The sequence below is a fragment of the Haliotis asinina genome, chromosome 14, assembly GCF_037392515.1.
Source record: "Haliotis asinina isolate JCU_RB_2024 chromosome 14, JCU_Hal_asi_v2, whole genome shotgun sequence".
NCBI classification, from domain to species: domain Eukaryota; kingdom Metazoa; phylum Mollusca; class Gastropoda; order Lepetellida; family Haliotidae; genus Haliotis; species Haliotis asinina.
Genome location: NC_090293.1, coordinates 23,337,757 through 23,357,436, shown reverse-complemented (window position 1 = coordinate 23,357,436; position 19,680 = coordinate 23,337,757). Strand labels below are relative to the sequence as shown.

The 19,680-nt window shown below is 39.3% G+C and overlaps 1 protein-coding gene across 1 annotated transcript in view; it reads left to right on the top strand.

Annotated features, from left to right (window-relative positions):
* Nucleotides 1–19,125, top strand: part of LOC137261616 (uncharacterized) — a 48,920-nt gene extending 29,795 nt beyond the window's left edge. Inside the window, exons 4-7 of the mRNA XM_067799394.1 lie at nucleotides 1,048–1,316; nucleotides 3,254–3,412; nucleotides 18,073–18,214; nucleotides 18,980–19,125. Coding sequence (XP_067655495.1) covers nucleotides 1,048–1,316; nucleotides 3,254–3,412; nucleotides 18,073–18,214; nucleotides 18,980–19,020 — 611 coding nt within the window. The 3' untranslated portion in view covers nucleotides 19,021–19,125. The remainder of the gene's footprint in view (nucleotides 1–1,047; nucleotides 1,317–3,253; nucleotides 3,413–18,072; nucleotides 18,215–18,979) is intronic.
* Nucleotides 19,126–19,680: the final 555 nt, after the last annotated feature.

Sequence of the window (19,680 nt, the reverse complement as noted above, 5' to 3'; positions counted from 1 at the left end):
CAAACGGGTCATCCGGAAACGGATACACATGTCGCGTTGTCGCATTTCAAACTTTAAGGAGAAGAGGATGTTATAATTTGTAATTCAAATCCGATTCCGCCTCCCAAATCCTAAGCCATATGGCTATACCACTTTTGTTAACGGCCGCAACGGCTCTAGAACATGTCATCAGTCGGCATACCGTGCTGCGATGTCTACGTGCAGTAGGTGTCAGAGCTTGACGTCCTCTGCGTGGACTGGCATTGGCCCTGGAGTGAGTGTGGGATCAACTGAATCGCCAGGCCAGAAGATGATCACGACCCACAGCGCACCGACAAGAACTTACAGACTTTCTTAGGAAAGAGTGGAATAGGATTCCGAATGACGTCATTCATCGACTGACGACATCGATGAATCAGTGACTTTAGGCGTGTAATGCTGCTGGAGGAGGTCACTCTCCGAGGTCTCACTCTAAGGACGTGTGTACGTGACCAAACACTTGAAATGACTGAAACATGATTGACTCTTGTGTCTGTGGCCTGTGCTATTCCTACCCATCTGTCCACTACATGACCCCTGCTCTTCATCTGTGATGAGTTTCTCACAGACACTAGTACTGTTGGTGCATTGCCAGAATGCTGGCTTCATTAAATGTACTATACCTTGAAGACATTGTATGTTTTGCTTCGATTACATCGATCATTTATGCGGGTGTTCATTTTCTTTTGCCCACTAGATTATTCTACATGTATGCATGATTGTAATGTTGAAGGTAAACCCAGTGCCCAATGTCCAATGTTCAGTGTGGATTCCTTCAAAAATTCCACATACAATCAGCCACATAAACGGCATTAAGTCTCGTACCTTTATATTAGCTGAACCCAGCCGCATGTATATGTATTAATTCATCGGTTTCTTATGTTTACATATATTGCATATCCAAATGTGACAGAATGTAATATTGTGCTCGAGAAAGGGTTCTCATGTTTTCCCAATCAAGTTGTATGTATGTGTGTCCACTTGAATTTTCTTATTATTGACAATTAAATAATATGATTTCATTTCCAGGGCTGTCAAGTTGTAAAGATGTGCTTGAACTTAATTCTAATTATTCTGATGGAGAATACTGGCTGTATCCAGAACCACTGAATGGTGACCGTGTGAAGGTGTACTGTCATGACATGAAGGATACACCAAGAGAGTACATCACTCTGATCACACCTTACGTCATGGATGCACCAAAGTTGCAAAATGTATTTTGTTCAGGAAACGACAAAATTCGTTACAACTCCCGTCTCGGAAAACATGTGTTTTCCAAGTTTGGTTTGAACATCGAGGTAAGATAGATGACATAGAAGATAGATGGTTTCCACAACGTGATTGCTATTCCATCAATACCCTTTTCACAACAAATACATGGGCGATCTTAAACTGCCTTCGAATTCATATATATTGAATACTGCTACATGGATTGTTTAACAACAAACCAAACGCAACCATACCACATAGTCGGAGCGTGGTCATGGTCGTTGGGGATAATCGTGTAAAACAGTGCATGTTCTGTCGAGAGCTGCCTCCCTTCGGAGCTTCAGAAACCTATACCGTAGGTCATTTTGATCGACAGCACCTTACCTCGACTCAAACTGAAACGTCGTAATGAAGCTGTTCTAATCGGATATGAGCCTCACTCATTCGTATCGCCAATGCTGAATGTCCATGATCCAATAAAGTAGTTTGCCTTTTAAGCCTATTGCAGTACTAGTCTGCCCCGGTTGATAATCGAGCAAATAGTCACCCACATTGGTGGGGTTTTTTTCTTAATGGAGATATACGTTTCATTTGAAGATTTGCAGGTGAAAGTTAATTTTCGTACCTGGCGAGTCAAGTATAGCATGTATAAACTGGGATAGAAACAATTATAAAGTTTTCTAAAGTATTTACGTCAACTGAGACGTTGTTTTAACGTGTGACCCTGGGATACAGCACTGGGATACTTTGTTCAAAACCTAGTCGAATCCCTTTCATGAAACTTTATCATGATATATTTTCAGTGACGTACACCTCTATGGTGTTCTTGGGGTATCTGCAAGTGTGAGAGAAGTCAGAGACTTTCCTTCAGTGCATTTTGTCCGAGTATAGTGTTCTTTCTAGGGGTGACTATATAGATAGCATGTTGCAATAGGCTACAGCTATTACGATAGGGACTAGCTATTTCGACCAACTATTGTGATATTATAATAGCATTTTCCTCCTTGAACTTTCCCATTTGAAGTTATTTCCCAAGTGAATGTGTAGTTTATATGAAATAAAATAACTGAAGTAGTTTCAGTCTGTTTTGATAACTGACTAGAAACATGAAACCTAAGTCAAGTAAACACTGAAAACATAAAGTCAATGTATCTGCAAGTCTGAACCCCAAAATCCCGTTTTTGCGCCACTCATTCACCAACGGAAGCATCGATAAGTTTCGCTTCTACCATCGACTGACTGGTATCGGGAACTGAACAATTGCTAACCATCGATTGTTCGATGCATCGTATATTGGGAAAGGAGGGATTTTACTTACTTCGACTGTATAGCGAGTGCATGTATTAGACAGTATTTCACCCATATCGTCACTAAAACAATCATTGATGACAGCATTAGTCAAAAGGACGTGTAGGAAAAATAGCACCCTGCCTGACGCTTGGTATGAAAACGGCAAAGCGGTGACTTATGAGCTCAGTCAGTCGAATGTGTCAGAGTACGGGAATCCTTGTTAAATGGAGGCGATTTATATCATTGGCCCAGCCTTACAAAACTGGTATAAATCTTTATTAGTGAGCATGAGTGAGTATATTTTTATGGCATACTTTTCCAGTTTTATGACGTCGGTCTGTAAATATTCAAGGTATTTACAGTATCGGTCTATGCATACCGATCATGGGCCTCACACATTGTACCCATGTCGGGAATCGAACCCGGGTCTTCGGCGTGACGAGCGAACGCTCTAACCACTAGGCTATCCCACCTCCCCATATCCGAGTCAACGAGCCTGACCACTCGATCCGGTTAGTCGCCTTTTACGACTAGAATGGGGTACTGAAGACCAGTCCTTCACGGGTCTCTTGATTACCATACAACCAGATACACATGTTCATGCATTTGTTTATATACGTGAATAATATCAAACGGAATTATAAACTCAATCGATCTCACCTTATGTCACTGTAGTAAAATATACATATACGTCTAAAACTTTTCATTACGTCCTTATATGGAGATGCTTTTTTAGACGATGACAGTTTTGAAAAGAGATCACAACTTCTACAACAAGACAGGGGTTGACCGGGCACGAGTAGGCAAGGTCCGAGACTGCTACTCTGAGAATTGTGGTCCAATTGGCCGTGGTGTGATCGATCTAAGAGGGACTGGACTTTCTGTTGGCACCAACGTAAGTTTTCTTCAAATCAGTTATTATTGCCACGTCTGTCACTTGCTCTCAACTATCCGCTCTGAACCAGTAAACACTAAAATACCTTCCTTTCGACACAACATGGACTCAAATACATTAAACACTAACACGACTTCAAGTTTCAGTTCTATTTCAAGTCGGAGAATTTGTGATTAATCTTAGATACAGTCGCAAGCAGCTTAGGAGATGGTGTAAATCCAGCTAGGGACCATGCAGGTAGCAAAGGTACTGTAATTCCCCATGGTCCCTAGTATGGTGATCTACCCTCTGTTGTTGGCGATCTATAGCCTGTTTTTATACTGTACTGTCCAAATAATGATTCTATTATTTTTCAACTCTAGTTTTAACACTAACTGTGATAGTCTAGAGGTTTACTGTCCTTCGTCGACAGGCTCTTCATAATATGCATCTATATGTCACATACATATTCTCGTCACAATATTGCCGAAATGACGTTAAATATCAACTCATTCACTCACTCACTCAAGTCGGAGAAATTGTTAGAATTTGTAATATTCGACATCCAATGCATGCGGTTCTGATTAGGGAATAAACGATATTAAAGGTATACCGGTATATCGCACAACGCTTTTTAAACGATATATATTGCATTATGATTTCTGAGAAACAGTATATTAGGTAAGAACATATACTTTTTTAATTACCTTTATGTTTTGAACACAAATTTCATTCACAACATATTTTTTTTGTTTCGCCGTTATTCAATGACAAAACAGCATATTGTAATACTATGAATTGGACAGAAATAAGAAAACAGAATCTCTGACTATGCAAATTAATTTTGATATTGCTGTTATCAGTTAAGTGTTAAGTTGCCATATCTGTGTCAAAAACTTGTTAGAAGTGGTCCTAGAGTTTATTAATTACCCTTGGTAAGATTAATCTGAAGAACTGTCGTCCAAAGCTATGACAGTTTCAATTACAATTTTCAAGTTAAAGCCAAGAACTCAGAGAAAACTCAATTCTGTTAGTGATTGTAAAACACGTGTTTCCCAATTCGTCCAAATGACATAACAGGGATTTCCCGTACCGGCAACACGGAATTCATGGTCATATCGTTGGGACCAATGTATTTAATACGCATCTATGCGAGAAACCTCCTGCACAATCAAAACATACAGTTCTTGTGACATAGGATATACGAAACATCATGCAGTATGTACGCAGTTTTAAAAGTATATTCCACGACACTCTCTTATACGCTTAGGAGTGAGTACGTTAATATTTAACGTCACATGGGCAATATTTCAGCCACAGTCTACTCCTAATTTCTATTTCGACCGATATCAAAACGAGGCTATACCCGCAAAAACTGCAACTCGTGATGGCAACGAAATCCGGAAGCGACCTGACTGCTGTGCCGTCTCTCACGTTTTTTTTGTGTGGAGACTTAAGTACAGATGACTAGCAGCTGAATAAAGGCTTCAGAAAATACAGTGAGTTTCATTCATCAATTGTAACGATCGCACTGGCTGTCAATGTCATTATGTCATTGCCGATTTATGATTGAAGTGGGCTTCTATTTTCCCTTAACATGTTATCACAAGCGCTAATTATGATGTGCAAAAAAAGAAACTTTTTCAGTACTGCTTTTGGTTAGATCAATGACAGCCATTTACAGTGTTAACAGGTCACTGAGACTTACAAGGCCGTAAACATCAGATACTATTATGTAAAATTCAGATCAAATTATTCCATGTGATTCTATTTCTTTGCCTTGCATTATTTTCATTTCTAAGCGTTTTTTTGCAGCATTATGTGATGACACACCTTGTGTAATAACAGCTGGCAGTTACCGTTCCATGAAGTAAAATGAATCCCCGCATAATGAAACTGTTGGGTTGGGTTCATGATATTGTCTGGAACAAAATACTAACAGTTGGTCTAATATCAGAATATATGTGTTATTCGGAGGACATGTTTGTAAAATGTATGATTTATGTTTATTGTTTGTGATAGCCTGGTACATTTACGCTATACAAGTACAAGCATTATTTAATGCAGGTCACCTTAGAGATCAGTCGAGTGGTCAAAGTGGTCAGTGCCGGCTGCAGCTGTGCTAGTGATGTGGTCATGTGGCAGGTATGTCATGAGCCTACTTCTTCGAATAATATATATTAGAACCCACTCAAACCCATCCATTCGTCGTGCAAATGCCGTTATTGCCAAATCAGGTTTTTGCACGTGCAGTCGATCACGTGATCTTCGCATCGAAGATTTCTTCATTTGCACGTGTCTGAATTGGCCTAAAGAATTGAGAAAAAAACCCAGTTTTAAACCACAGTTTTAACGGTACTTTAAATGCCACGATTGTTAAATGTGCCACGTGAACCAAACGTGCCGTTGGCGTGTTGCAAGCGGGAAGATCAGTTATTGACGTCTCAAGAGCAATGTGGTGCAGCCGTCATACTGTGTATGACTTGCGAGGTCGTGTATAACAAACTGGCACCACTTCTGATCGCCCAAGTTCGGGTCGTCCACGTGTGACGTCACGAGCAGAAGAGCGTCAAATCGTCCTACGTCGCCTACGTGTCAGATTTATACCGTCCTCACGAACCAGGGCTGAGATGTTTAGAGGTCGACTGTCCTCACAGTCCATTCGAAATCGTTTGCGGGCTGCCAATCTCTATTCTTGACGTCCATACTGTGACTTGACGTTCCGTTTTCGAACGGCGGTGTAGCTTAATGGAACTGTTTGTGGCACTTTGAGATCTTCTTCAAAGACCGTCAAGGACTCAGTAAGAGAGGGTGTTGCCAATGAGCCTGTTGCATTAGACACGTATGGAAAGGTAAACATTTCAAACTGATTCACTCGTATGTGTAAGTGGACCAACTGAATAAATTTACATGTGTATATGTAATTCAAATTGTATGTCAATATTTCAGATAAGGAGGCTAATCTCAACATGCATAAATATAAAGGCGTGTACGCGTATTCTGGTATTTCAAGTGGTATGTTCATATTTCAGCTAGAGGAGGGCAATGTGAATATATATTCCCGTGGGGTTGTAATAAGTCCCAGAGCAGGCTGCTTCACGAGACCGGGAGGTTCTGGACCCAAGCTCTAACCTTCCTTTGGGCATACTGGAGGTAAAGTGTCTGGACCTGCGAAACAAGGACCTCAGGACAACGGCCAGATTGCTAAGATGACACCTAATTACTATCATCAGATCCAGGTGCAGCTGGCAGTGACCGGTTTGAAGTGATGTGTTTTGTTTTTCTGGTCTGAAAGACAACACCACCTTGAGAGAATGGACTTTTGTCATAAGAGCTAGCAAAGTGTGAAAGACAAGGCAGATACAATCCTCTTTGATTACACTATGTTAGAACTCACTTCTCTATTTCAATTTCCTATATGAATAATCAGCATTGCTCTTAACATCAACACAGATGATCATGTTTGATGCATTCAGAAAATACAACATAGATACACTTATTTCATTGTTTAATTGAGCAACATACTGTGATGAATGTATGCCATATATACATAAAATATATTCTATCTTCATATTTGTATTGTAATGTATCACTTGGAAACAAAACATTGCAACAGTAATCTGAGTTCAGGGCTAGTTAGAAACTGTGGTATGGACTAAGGGGAGATAATCTCCATTCCAGGAAAGCGTGATAGTGAGCATTTTTATTATATTCTGCGTACATTTAAAAGTACTGACACCTATAAGCCTATAAAATGTAACCGATCTGTATATTCCGAAGATTTACAGTCTATGAATATTACAGATTTTGCTGTAATCATAAACTCATATTTGAGCAATTGTCTTAACAGTTTTAATTAAACGGAATTTAAATATGACATATTTGAATTTTAAAAAAAATAACAACTATGGACATTTGCAAAATTTGTAAGTACAAATTTGTGTTTTCGAGTGAGTCAGGGAGTGTGTTAAACTTCACATCGACAATAATACAGCCATTCTGTGACGGGAAATGTAGATAAACAAAGAATACAAGTATTTTGAGAACCAGTGATTGTCGGACTGTAAAATAACTGGGGTATTATCAAAAAGAGTTAAAACTGACTAGCATGCATTTTTAAAAGGAGAAAAGTATCCCAGACGATACCATTTAAACATGGGCTACTGATCACCAACTGAAGGTTGATCATCATTCTAGTGGTCAGGGGGACTTGTGGTGACTCTCTTTACCTACATGGACCCCAGCTGGAATCACATCATCCCCTCAGCTGATGGTGAATGTGTGCAGGTTTAGCCACAAATTAAATTGACAAAAAAAACTACACCTAAAGAAAGGAAGAGAAATTTGACATCGAATGCTTTGGACATGCGTACCTTCTCAAGAGGACAATAATTTTACGGTACTTCAACCTCCCTTGTGGATACCGCAACTAACAATCTCAGGTATTGATTTAAACTTCCATATATAAAATTTTTATCTATTAACAAAGCAGTCAACAAGTCTTATTCATTTGAAATGCAATAATTAAATAAGAGCTTACATTACTAACAACATCCTTCATAGTGCGTGATTTGATATACATATTCCTTGTGATGGAGTATTCAACACAGTGAAGCAAGACGTACTTGACTTTCACAAGGGATGCAGAACTGAGGATCCTCACCTTTTAACAGATATGAATGTGTATATCTTGTGTGGCCAATACGGCATCGTCGCATGATGCTCTCTTCAAATCTGGACTGACAACCCGAGTAGGTGTAAAAAACAGAGTGTTATTGCATGTGATTTATTGACCCCCACTTCGGTGTCCCGCTTCTTTTGCATCAGATCACGGATATAAGATCTAATGGAAGCTATATAATCACTCTATGGAGTAAGAAGTGGTGTCTCAGGTTTATTCAGTGCTGCCTTGGTACCAAGATCAGACATTGTGTTCCCAGAAATTCCAACGAGGCTGGGTAACCAACAAAAGACGATGTCGGTTTCGCCAGTAGCAAGATCGTTAAACAATTCAACAACTTCTGTTAGTTGTGGACGTTTACAAGATAAGTGTTATTATCGCCTGAACACAAGGAAGAGAGTCTATATAGATTATATATTGTTTATGTTTAGGGTGTCTGTGAGTGAAAATATCGATCTGTTATCCGGTTTTCCAGAAGATATTTTTCTGGATCCAGTGAGTGAGTGAGTGAGTTAATATTTAACGTCACATCGGCAATATCTCAGCCATATCGTGACGAGAACATTTAATACTAAAATGAAATATATATCTATTATAAAATCTGTCAGCGAAGGACAGTAAAACAACTAGGATATCACAGATTAGAATATAAAACTAGTAACTATACCTAAAACAATTTATCTATACAGGACAATACAATGTAAAAATGGGCTATATATTGCTAACAGCTGAAAGTAGATCACCATACTAGGGACCATGGGGACTTACAGTACCTTTGCTACCTGCATGGACCCTAGCTGGATTTACATCATTCCCTCAGCCATCAGCAATTTGTGAAATCTAGCCATACAATAAAAAGACATTTATTCTACGATTAAAAAGCTGGAAATTGAGAATTTACTTTCACTGTTTGTGGACTTACGTACCCTCTCAGGAGGACAATAATTTTACAATACTTCAACCCCCTTTGAGGGTACAGCCACTAACAATTCTAGTTACAAATCTAAACAACCAATAATTAAAATACATCTATTTACAGAACATGTTATTCAAAATTCCACCAAAAAATCAAGTTCTTTTAAAAAACCTATAATTAAATGAGAATTAATGTTTGTAAAAAGATCCTTCATTGTTTTTACTGTAAAATACTTATCCCTTGTGATGGAGAATTCAACACAGTCAAGCAGAATATGTTTGACCGTGACTCTCTCATCACAAGGGATACAAAATGGAGGATCCTCACCTTTTAAAAGGTATGCATGAGTGTATCGTGTATGGCCAATACGACATCGTCTCAAAATGACTTCCTCAAATCTGGACTGACAACCCAAGTATGTATAACCAATGTAGGGTTTTACTTCATGTAGTTTATTTATACCTACTTGGGTGTCCCACTTCTTCTGCATCAGATTACGAGTGTAAGCTCTAATGCTAGCTTTGTAGTCAGAATAAGGAATAAGAAGTGGTGTCACAGATTTGTTGAGTGCTGCCTTAGCAGCAAGATCGGCCATTGCGTTACCGGAAATGCCTACGTGGCTGGGTAACAAACAGAAGACGATGTCGTACTGGCCAGTAGCAAGATCATTATATAATTCAAATATTTCAATTAAAAGTGGATGTTTACAAGAAAGATTTTTAATCGCCTGAAGGCAAGAAAGAGAGTCGGAATAGATAATATATTGTTTACGTTTATGGCGTCTTTGAATATATTTAAGAGCTGTTAATATGGCGTTAGCTTCTGCAGTAAAAATAGAACTGTTATCTGGTAATCTAGAAGATATTGTTCTGGATCCAATGACAGTGGCACAAGCTACTGCACCACCGTCCTTGGACCCATCTGTAAATAAGGATTTATAACTGCTATATTTATGTTTCAATTCATTATATTCTTGTTTATACTGTAATTCATTAGTTTCTGATTTTTTAAATGTGGTCAATGTTAGGTCCACTGCTGGCTTAACCAACTGCCAAGGAGGAGAAGAAAGAAGACGGGAAGGAGCTATATTTTCCAGCTCAATGCCCGCAGCAGCAAGGAATGGTTTAATTCTTAAACCAAGAGGCGGTACAAGTGAAGATTTCATATTGTATAAATCCTCACACAGAGGACTGAAAACACAATTATATGCAGGGTTTGACTCACTGGAATATAATTTTGTTACATACTGTAAAGCTAATTTTATACGTCGCTGCTCAAGAGATGGTTCGTCAGCCTCGACATACAGGCTGTCAACAGGTGAAGTTCGAAAGGAGCCAAGACAAAGTCTTAGACCTTGATGATGGACTGAATCTAATAGTTTTAAGTTGCTTTTGCAGGCTCCACCATAGACGATGGAGCCATAATCGAGTTTCGAACGCACGAGAGATCGATATAGATGTAGAAGGGTAGCTTGATCCCCTCCCCATTTTGAATTAGAAACCACTTTCAACAAGTCAAGTGCTTTCAGGCATTTAGTCTTAAGTGATTTAATATGCGGTAAAAACGTTAAGTGTGAGTCAAAAATGAGACCCAAGAACTTAGCTTCCTTCACAACTTTAATTGGTGTGCCATCTAGAGATAGTTCAGGGTCTTTATGTGGTTTATATTTACGACAAAAGTGTATACAGTTAGTTTTCGATTTAGAAAATTTTTTTGAAGCCGTTTTCAAGACACCATTTATTAATTTTGTTTAAACACAACTGTAGTTGTCGTTCAATGGTATGCATATTTTTACCACGACAAGAAATATTAAAATCATCCACAAATAACGATCCATCAATTGAATCGTTTAAAACTTTTGATAAACTGTTTATCTTTATACTAAAAAGTGTGACTGACAAAATACTACCTTGTGGAACTCCCTGATCCTGATTGTAATGATCAGACAGGGTAGAACCCACTCGGACTTGAAATTGTCTATTATTTAAAAATTTGCCTATGAATTCAGGCAAACGACCTCGCAAACCGAAATCATGTAAATCTCTCAGAATGCCATACTTCCAGGTTGTGTCATATGCCTTCTCAAGATCAAAAAAGATAGACACAGCATGTTGTTTATTGACTAGTGCATTTTTCACAAATGATTCTAAACGCACTAAGTGATCGACAGTACTTCTGTTTTTACGGAAACCACATTGTATATCTGTTATAAGGTTATTTGTTTCCAAGTACCAAACAAGTCGATTATTTATCATGCGTTCCATGGTCTTGCAAACACAGCTAGTTCATGAAATCGGACGATAATTAGATGGATCGGTATGATCACGTCCAGGTTTAGGTATTGGTACTACTATGGCATCACGCCATGAAGAAGGAAATTTCCCGGAAGTCCAAATATCATCAAATATTGATAACAGCGTCTCTAAACAGGATTCTGGTACGTGCTTCAGGAGTTGATAATGTATGTTATCAGCTCCTGTAGCAGTGCCATGAGCCTGATCAAGAGCAGTATGGAGTTCATGAATAGAAAAAGTTTCATTATAATCTTCCCCATTATCAGAATTGAAATTAATAGTTTTCTTTTCTTGTTGTTTTTGATACTGCTGGAATTTAGGTAAATAATTAGAGGAGGAAGAGTGTTTAGCGAGGGTTTCGCCCAGTCTATTTGCAATATCTGATTTATCCGTAAGTAACTGATCTCCATGTTTAAGATGATGGACAGTAGATTTAGTACCTTTACCTTTAATTTTTTGGACCATGTTCCATACCTTGGACATGGGTGTCCGAGAATGTATTTTAGATACATAATTTTGCCAAGATTGGCGTTTGTTCTGTTTAAACGTACGCCGCGCTTTAGCATTTAAAATTTTAAATTTATTTAAATTATGCACCATTGGATGGCGACGGAAATAATGTTCTGCTTTTTTCCTTGCCTTCCTAGCTTGTTTGCAGTCATCGTTGAACCATGGTTTTCGAATATGTGGAACTGCAGAGGACTTTGGTATACACTCATCAGCTATGGAGTTCAATTCATCAGAAAAACATTTAATAGCATCGGGAACGTCAATAAAACGTTCGGGTTTAAGTTTTTCAGAACACAGTGTTTCATATAAAGCCCAGTTAGCCTTTTTGAAATTCCGCCTTGATGATGGAGGAACATCAGATGGAGTAACAGCTTTTAATATAGTAGGAAAATGGTCACTTCCACAGAGATCATCGTGGACTGACCATTCGAATTCATTAAGTAGTTCTGAATTTGTGAGTGACAAGTCGAGAGCAGAATAAGTCCCTGTACCAGGGTGTAAATATGTGTTGGAACCATCATTATAAATACATAAATCATTGTCAGAACAAAAGTCAGAACAATTTCCCTTTAGTGTTTGTAGTTACACTACCCCAGAGTGGGTTGTGCCCATTTAAATCTCCCATTATAATACAGGGCTTCGGGAGTTGATCATATAGAGCTTGAAGATCGGTTTTGGCAAACGCCGAAGACGGCGAAATATAAAGAGAGCAAAGTGTAAACGCTACATGTAAAGTAATTCTTACTGCAACAGCCTGCATATTAGTAACAAGAGAAACAGGGCTTTGAATAACATTTTGTCCGACAAGAATGGATGATCCGCCAGTGGCTCTATCACCCGGAGGTGCAAAACAATGATATGCATTAAACTGACGAAAATTAAATGTATCTGTTTGTTTTAAATATGTCTCTTGGAGACATATCGCTGAAGGTATAAAATCTTGGACTAATAGCTGTAGTTCATGTAAATTAGTCCTCAATCCTCTGCAGTTCCACTGTACAATATTATTGGTATAAACTATCTTTTGGGGGGATTTATTGGGGATCTACCCCGCACTCTTTTGGAGGGCGACAAGCTATGTGCCCTAGAATGGACGTTTTCAGAAACGTCCATATCTTCAAGAGACCCATATTTATTGTACAATTGAATTTTATTTTGTGACCCCTTAGGAGCTCTGCTACTGTGTTGTTTTAAAGCATCAGGCTTTGGCTTTGGTTTACTTTTCACCGTTTGCTGACTATCAGATGTTGATTGAGACCTTGAATGTGACTGAGATGATGATGATTTGTGATCAGAAGACGGCTTTGAGGTACTAGGGAGTGGTTCCTCAGTCTGTGATGATATAGCAGGGTACAAAAGCTGTGGAGAATCGCAGTTGACCCAAGTCAAAGTAGTTTGGCAGCCTGTGGATGATTTTGTTATTTTGGAGCGTGACTCCAATGTTGTTTTTGCCACCGCAGCATAACTTTCTTGAAGATCAGTTCTTTTTACTATATTTTTGGCCTCAGAAAAAGAGATATTTTGAGTGAATTTGATTTTATTTATTTCCATTTGTTCTTTCCAAACAGGACATTGTTTAGAAAATGAGGAATGGTCGCCTGAGCAGTTGGTGCATTTTTTGAAGTCACTGGTACAATCTTCTGTTGTGTGTGTCTTCTCACCACAGTGGGCACACACAACGGACAATGTACAAGTATTTACACCATGGCCGTACTTCTGACATTTAAAACATCTCAGTGGGTTCGGAATGTACACGTCAACCTTGATGTTGCAGTAACCAGCCTTCAATGATTTTGGAGCTGTCGGAGATGAAAAGGAGAAGAGATAGGTATTGGTTGGAACACTTTCATTGTTCTTACGGACTGAAAAGCGTTTGACGTCGAGCACACCTTGATCTTTCATTTCAGTCATGATGTCAAGTTCTGTCACGTCAGAAAACAACCGATCACGGTCTCTGATGATCCCTTTGCTCGTGTTTAACGTCTTATGAGCAGATACAGTAACCGGAATTCCAACAAACGATTCTATGCTCATCAAATTGACTGACTGCTGCCGTTTCCCACATTCAACCTGCAGTGCACCTGAACGTAACCGTTTAATGCTCTTAACTTCCCCGGCAATACCTTGAATACCTTTGGCAACTGCGAACGGGTTCAATTTTAGAGGCGTTTTATCAGCAGATTCGATCACAAGAAAGCGTGGCCAAAACTCAATTGATCTGGACGGTCGAAGGTCATTATCATCAACATCATTTTCAAGAGGACGTTTGGTTTTTTTTGTGGGGATTTCATAAGCCATATTTAGTGTTGAGATTTCATCATCCGAGCTCCCCACCCACCACGGAGTATCACAAGGACAATGCTAAAAACAAGCGGATCTCCAGCTTGCAGCACCAAGGATACCCGGATGATATACTCCAGCAGAAAAATTAAAAGATTAATAGTTCCACCAGATTGGCCCATGAGCCACCGCCTTCTGGCATAGGACTCTAGGCAAATTTCAGAACAACATATGTCAAAATCAAAAATGTTTTAGATAATATAGCCAAGTCCAAAGTTATAACAATTCTAAAGTGTGCATTGAAAAATATAACAATACTCCATGCACAGGGCTTGGCATGACCAGCCGATTGGTCGAACCGGGCCCATTCGACCACCCGTCTAGGCGAAGTCAGGGCCAAAGTGGTGTATTGAGCAACAGGAGCACGATTGCACTCAACCACCAGGATCCCCTCCTCCGCCGACACAGGGCCGCAACCCACGGCAAACGGGTTGGTGGACCAAATATCCCCCCGGGTCCACTACGGGGGTGTTGGCGAGCTCTTGGCGTTACCCAGCACCCACCACGAGGAGGTGGCTCGCCACGGGTGCCTTCTGGATCCAGTGACAGTAGCAGAAACTACTATCCCACCGTCCTTGGACCCATCTGTAAATAAGGATTTGTAATTGCTATATTTACGTTTTAATTATATTCTTGTTTGTATTGTTATTCATAAGTTTCTAACTTTTTAAGGGTAGTTAATGTTAGGTCGACTTTTGGCTTAACACGCTGCCAAGGAGGAGAAGAAAGACATTTCCAGGTCAATGCCTGCAGCAGCAATAAATAACTTAAGTCTAAACCCAGGAGGCGGAACAAACGGTTTTTCTGCCATACACGTCCTCAAAAAGGAGATTAAAGATACAACTAAAGGCAGGATTCGACTCAGAAGATATTGCAAAGTTTTATACGGCGTTGGTTGAGAGACGGGTCATCGACCTCGACGTAAAGACCGTCAACAGGAGAAGTTATAAAAGAACGAAGTCTTAGGCCTTGGTTGTGGACAGAGTCAAGTAGTTTTGGGTTGTTTTGACAGGCTCAATCATATAAAATGGAACCATAATCAAGTTTAGATCGCACCATTAAACTAGATAAGTGAAGTAGGGTAGTTTGATCCCCTCCCCAATTGGGATTAGAACCAACCTTTAATAGATCGAGTGCCTTCAGGCATTTTGCTTTAAGGGATTTAATATGCGGCAAACAGGTCAAATGTAAATCGAAAATAAGTCCCAAGAACGTAACCTCCTTTACGACTTTGACTGGGGTGCCCCCTTAGAAATAGTTCTTTATGGGGTTTGTATTTCCGGCAGAAGTGTACACAATTGGTTTCAAAGAAAACTATAAAAGTTTAAAGCAGTTTTCACCATTTATCTAATTTGTTTTAACACAACTGTAGTTGCCGTTCAGTAGTATACATATTTTCCCAAGGACAAGAAATATTAAAATCATCCACAAATAATGATCCATCAATTGAATCGTTTGAAACTTTTGATAAACAACAACTATCTTGATACTGAAAAGTGAGAGAGACAACATACTTTGTGGAACACCCTGATCCTGACTGTAATGACCAGACAGGGTAGAACCCACGCGGACTTGAAATTGCCTGTCATTTAAGAAGCTGGCCATATATATACTGGGGCAAACGACCTCGCCAACCGGAGCCATGTAAATCTCTTAAAATGCCATATATTGTATTTCAGGTTATGTCATATGCCTTTTCAAGATCAAAACAGATAGCATGTTATTTATTAAGTTGCGTGTAGTTACAAATATCCAAACGCAGGAAGTGATCGACAGTTTTTCACATTATATACCTGTTATAAGATTATTTGTTTCCAAGTACCAAGCAGGTCGATTATCTATCATACGTTCCATGGTCTTGCGAAGACAACTAGTTAATGAAATTGAACTGTTGAACGGCAACTTGATTCCAAACTTGATTATGGCTCCATCGTTTTTGGTGGACCCTGCGACAGCAACCTAAAGCTGTTAGATCTGTTCGCCACCAAGGTCTAAGACTTTGTCTTGCGTCCTTTAAAACCTCTCCTGTTTACAGTCTCTACGTCGAGGCAGATGAACCATCTCCTACACAACGCCGAATAAAATTAGATTTACAATATACAACAAAACTATACTCTAACGAATCTAACCCTCGCGTATAACTGTCTTCAATCCTGTCTTTGAGAAATTGTGTAACAAAAAGTCTTTTTCCTCGTTCCGCCTCTTGGGCTCAGAATAGAGCCGTTTATTGCTGCTGCTGGCATTGAGCTGGAAAATAAAACTCCTTCCCGACTTCTTTCTTCTCTTCCTTGGCAACTAGTTAGGCCACAAGTTGACTTAAAAATCAGAAACTAATAAAATCAATTAAAATCTAAATACAGCAATTACAAATCATTATATACCGATAGGTCCAAGGAAGGCTCTGTAGCTCGTAGCACTGTCACTGTATCCAGAACAATATCTTCATTACCGGAGAACAGCTCAAGGTTTTACAGCTAAAGCTAACGCTATATTAACAGCTCTTAAATATATCCAAAGACAACCTAAACGTAAACAATGAAAAAATTATTCAGACTTTCTTTCTGGTCTTCAGGCGATTAAAAATCTATCATGTAAAACATCCACTTTTAATAGAAATTATTGAATTGTATAATGATCTTCCTACTGGCCAATACGACATCGTCTTTTGTTGGTTACCCAGCCACGTGGGCATTTCTGGGAACACAATGGCCGATTTTGCTCCTAGGGCGGAACTCGACAAATCTGTGACACCTTTTCTTATTCCATACTCAAATTACAAAGCCAGCATTAGAACGTACATCCGTGATCTGATGTAGAAGAAGATAAAGACACACATGTAGGTATCAATACATTACATGCTACAAAACCCTATATTGGTTACACCTACGTGGGTTGTCAGTCCAGATTTGATAAGGTCCTTCGCTTTGTATCCCTTGTGATGACAGAATCACGGTCAAGCATGTCTCTGTCACAAAGAATATTTGTACTACTTGTTTATTCTATTACATGTTCACAACATTCCATGTATATAAAGCTTCTCACTATTTGGTTACATTCACATTTAGATTGATACGATGTAATACCTACACCGAAACGTCGCTCAGCGTAATCCATAAAGCTGTAAGTTTCACTACCCTTTAAGCATCCTGATGTGTTGTAAAGGACTGAATCTTTCTTTCTGCCTCATACGCCGACTGACGCCGCAGTTCCCATAATAGTAGTTGCAGTTTGAATTGCAGTTTGAATTTGGCGCTTCAAGTAACTCGAGGTTTAATTTCGAAAACTGTGAAAGAAAATTATAGCCCACCATAAAGAAGGATCCTTCGAATCCGTCAAATTGCAATTTTCCCCTTCTTTCGAACATCTTCGGGCTTTGAAAACGTGTGAAATGGCAGTGAGCAGTCGTTACGTGCGTCGGATGTGCTTTGAGGTACACAGCAATGATCGTCAGCCATCGTTGCTGGTAAAACCTCGTTTTGAAATTGGTCAAAGGTCACATGTACATATTTTAACAATCACGTTTATCTTGACAAGGTATTTGACACTGAAGTGAATTATTATATGTTACAAAATCCTGTCAGTGAAGGACAGTAAACCAACTAGAACATCACAAGTAGAATTAAAACTAGCGTGGAAAGTTAAAATAATATCACTATTTGGACAATACAATATAAGCAAAAGAGGCTCTAGGTCGCCAACAACAGAAGGCAAAATAGGGACATTGTTGACTTGCAGCACTTTTGATACCTTCCTGGACCCCAGCTGCCGGCGATTGTAAGAAATATTATCCAAAATTAAAACAACAAAAACACTACGTTTGAAAAACCTGATAAGCTTCGATCGACTTTGTAGGTTACGGGACTTACGTCTGGACCCTGATCCCAAACATGTCTGTTACCTACCGAGCGTTTTCAAAATATAACCTTAACAATTGCTTCAGGTAACATGGAAGAAATATGCTGGATGGACCCCAATTGTAAACCGTTCATTTGGGGGTCAGTTGATCGAAGTCCGGTGTGGAGGAAATTGCGGTGGTTGTGATGTCAACGGCCCTCTGTTCCTATCACTGATGGAATCTGATAGTGAGTATATTATATATTACTCATATACACGAGTAACGCTTATAATCTACATCGTGAAATTGGAACTAGTAATGACACACAGCCGGGTAGGTGAAAACGATAGTTTTGGTCCAAAGATAAATTTACGTATTTTCAATCTGAATTACTAATTTTAAACAAGAATGTGACTGTGTGGATAGACAATCTACGTGAATAGGTTTCAGAATATAATGCTATCAGGCGCTCTCTAAATTAAACAAATAGGGTTACTGAGAAATCCTTTCACAAAACAATAATGGGTGAACGGAACAAATAAAACATTAATTCATAATTGTTTGAAAAACAAAAAACTCAATATTAGTGCGATGTGAGTAGAATGACACAACACCAGAAGTCGCAGTATATACTAAGTGGCAGTATCATTACTAAATGATTGCGGTATAACAGCGGACAGCCTTTAAAAAGGCAGCCAAGCCGGTGATGATAATTCCTGTGCAGCAATAGTTTCCAAGCTTCGAAACTAGGTCTTGGCTTCACATCCACGGTGTAAAGAGTTGTTAGTATGAGGTGGCAGCATTCACGTACCCCTATAAGTTGGTCTAAGTACCATCCAGAACGTTCCACACAACGTTCAATTGCTTCGTAGTTTGTGGATTGCATTAAAGTAGTAAAAGTCACCTTTACGTTTGGTTCGTATGTTGTATTTTTCAACAGTTCTGAGCGCTGTTGGTTTGACTGACTAATATATACATTCCTTCCACTACACTTGTTGTTTGTAAATTGCAGCTCCAGCAGAGGATAGTGCAACGACCCCATCGTGTACCTGATAAACAGCTCGACATTCCACTCCCCCCAGTCGTGGTTACAAATGTCACAGACCAGTGAAAGTCCGGGTTAGAGTAGGCTTTCAGCGACCCATGCCTGCTATAAAAGGCGACTATACTTCTCGTACTAAGCGATTAACGGGATCGGGTGGTCAGGCTCGCTGACTTGGTTGACACATGTCAGATGAGCAGATCGATGCTCATGTTATTGATCTCTGGATTGTCTCCTCCATACTCGACTACTTACAGACGGCGGCAACGTAGCTGGAATATTGCTGAGTGCGGCGTAAAACTCAACTCACTCACTGCTTTTTTCACATAGTTATTATTATCCTGGTTACAAAAACAAAACAAAACAAAACAGAACGACCAATATTGTCCATTTTCTGTTTCAAGCTCCATGTTTTATAATGGATTGTTGATGATCTCTGCCATACAAATAAGTTTTCACCAGTGTTTATGGGTGATTTATGACATTGCACTGCTTGTGAATAGATGCAGCATTTGTTCATGAAACTTTCATTGGAAATATGTTCCTGCAGGATATAATATGACTTTTCGCTAAGTTGACATACATTGTTGTGCGGTCCCGCAATACAGAACCATCAAGAAATTTAACGTTAACACCAAGATTGTTGCCGCCATGTCCACCTGGTTCAAATA